The 2,311-nt window shown below is 41.2% G+C and overlaps 1 protein-coding gene across 1 annotated transcript; it reads left to right on the forward strand.

The window, feature by feature from the left end:
• LOC109233229 lies at positions 836 to 1,979 on the forward strand. The gene is made up of 4 exons (XM_019399024.1): positions 836 to 1,207; positions 1,256 to 1,363; positions 1,535 to 1,786; positions 1,830 to 1,979. The coding sequence occupies exons 1-4, from the start codon at positions 836 to 838 to the stop codon at positions 1,977 to 1,979; spliced, it is 882 nt and encodes a 293-aa protein (XP_019254569.1).

The following is a 2,311-nucleotide window of genomic DNA, read 5'->3' on the forward strand; positions in this document are numbered from 1 at the left end:
TTATGTCAGGCTCACATAGTTCCCCTTTTCTCTGTTGGGAGAGGCCAAAAGATGGTTGAAATCGGAGCCAGCTAACACTAAATTCTTGGCTAGGTTCATTCCTTCTGGTAAAACTGCAAAGATAAGAAGTGAGATAGTTGCATTCAAACAGAGAGAAATTGAATCACTTTACGAAGCCTGGGAGGGATTCAAGGGGCTACTAAGAGAGTGCCCACACCATAACAAACTAATGAGGTACTGGCTCACACTTTTATTAAAGGTCTTTCCCCTGAAACAAAAATAGTGGTAGGCGCAGTAGCTGGTGGCCAAATATTGGAAAAGAGCTTTGTTGAGATTTATTCGCTGCTGAACAAGCTTTCCAAAAGCAAACCAGATTGGCAAGGGGAAGCAGTTAGACACACAACCGTTACAGCTGTCGGGGTACTTAAATTAGATGTTGTATCAACACTATCTGCACCGGTAGCATCTTTAGCAAATCAAATTAGAAAGATGAATGTGGCTCGGAACCAACAACAGTTCCAACCAATGCAACAGGTTCAACCAGTTCAACAAGTACATGTGTTATGTGAAGTCTACGGCAAGGGCAATACCAGTGATACATGTCCAGTGAATCTAGAGTCAGTTTACTTTGTGGGGATTGCTAATAGAGGCCAAGCTAATCAGAATCAGTATGATAATAATTATATCCAAATTAGAGGAGACACCCAAACTTCTCTTAGGTGGAAACCAAGGTGCTCAATATTAGTACATGCCCAAAGCTCCTCAACAACAATAGAATTAGTATAGACCACCACAGGTTGAGCAACCTTCCAACTCGACGATTCACATCGAAGAGATGCTGAAAAAATTGGTGATTGACCATGAGTCCCAAGTAGAAGCCCACTCAGAAGCTATTCAAAATTTGGAGCAACAAATTGGGCAACTTTCGAGTTCCCAAAATACTCGATTAGCTGGAGCATTACCTAGCGACACTGAGGCTAATCCTAAGGCCCATATTAATGTTCTGTCCCTGAGGAATAGGAGAGAGTTAGTAGAAGTCCCATCAAAGAAGAGAAAGCAAGTGACATTTATTAAAAATCAGGCCACCACAGAAACCGAATCAGAAACTGCAACGATGTCGGAGAAGCCAATCAAAGAGGCTAAGGCAAAGAATCCACAACCAATAGTTGCGAAGCAACCACCTCCATTCCCTCAGACATTGCAGAAAGTGAATGATAATACAACATACAAGAAATTCCTTGATATTTTGAAATAGCGGCAGATTAACATCCCATTGGTGGACATTTTGCAAGAAGTGCCAAAGTATGCAATGTACATCAAGGAAATTATGGAAAACAAGCGCAAGCTGACTAAGTTTGAAACTGTAGCACCCACTAAAGAGTGTAGTTCCAGAATTCAGAATAAGTTGCCGCCTAATTTGAAAGACACATGAAGCTTCACAATTTAAATTTCTTTTAGTAAACTTGTAGTTAGGAGAGCATTGTATGATCCTAGGGCAAGAATAAACTTGCTGTCGTTGTTTGTGTTTTGACAGCTAGGGTTAGGAGATCCTCGACCAACTACGGTGGTATTACGATTGTCAAATAGATCCTTAGCTAACTCTGAGGGAATCATTGAATATTTGTTGGTCCAAGTGGTCACATGCATATTCCCAGCTGATTTAGTCATCCTGGATTATGAGTCTGATCAGGAAGTCCCATTTATTTTAGGACGGCCATTTCTAGCAACGAGCCATGAAATTATTGATGTGTGTGAAGGACAAATGACCATGAGACTGGGTGACAAGGTAGAGGTCTTCAATGTATACCGAGTACTTAAATTGCCAACAGACAATGAACATTTTGGCCATGATCACAGTTTTGGATGATGAATTGGCAGGAACAACACCATACTTGGTGTCTCAAGATCCTCAGGGAAAAGCTTTAATGACGAAAAAGAAGAGGAGGATGAGATGGTGGAGGAAATTGAACAAGTTTTGAACATGACATGCCAGTATGTCAACGGGTTGAAATGATTTGAGGAAATCGACAAGACATTGACATTGACACCACCTAAGCCATCTATTGAAGAGGCTCCATAATTGGAGCTCAAGCCTTCACCTTCTCATATGCGATATGCTTGCTTAGGTGTTTCGGAATCCTTACATGTGATCATCTCATCTTCATTATCACATGTGCAAGAGGACAAGTTAATGCAGGTTCTGAGGGAACACAAAGGGGCCATTGGTTTGACTATTACCGATATCAAGGGAATTAGTCCATCATTTTGCAGGCATAAAACATTCCTGGAGGATGGACACAAACCTAGTGTG

This window comes from Nicotiana attenuata, chromosome 1, assembly GCF_001879085.1.
Source record: "Nicotiana attenuata strain UT chromosome 1, NIATTr2, whole genome shotgun sequence".
NCBI classification, from domain to species: Eukaryota; Viridiplantae; Streptophyta; class Magnoliopsida; order Solanales; family Solanaceae; genus Nicotiana; species Nicotiana attenuata.

Excerpts from the sequence above, each read along its gene's own strand:
- LOC109233229 (XM_019399024.1), top strand. The coding sequence starts at position 836 with ATGCTGAAAAAATTGGTGATTGACCATGAGTCCCAAGTAGAAGCCCAC. Across the intron at positions 1,364-1,534 it reads AGCTGACTAAGTTTGAAACT|CTAGGGTTAGGAGATCCTCG; the intron begins GTAGCACCCACT and ends GTGTTTTGACAG. Across the intron at positions 1,787-1,829 it reads CCATGAGACTGGGTGACAAG|ACAATGAACATTTTGGCCAT; the intron begins GTAGAGGTCTTC and ends AATTGCCAACAG.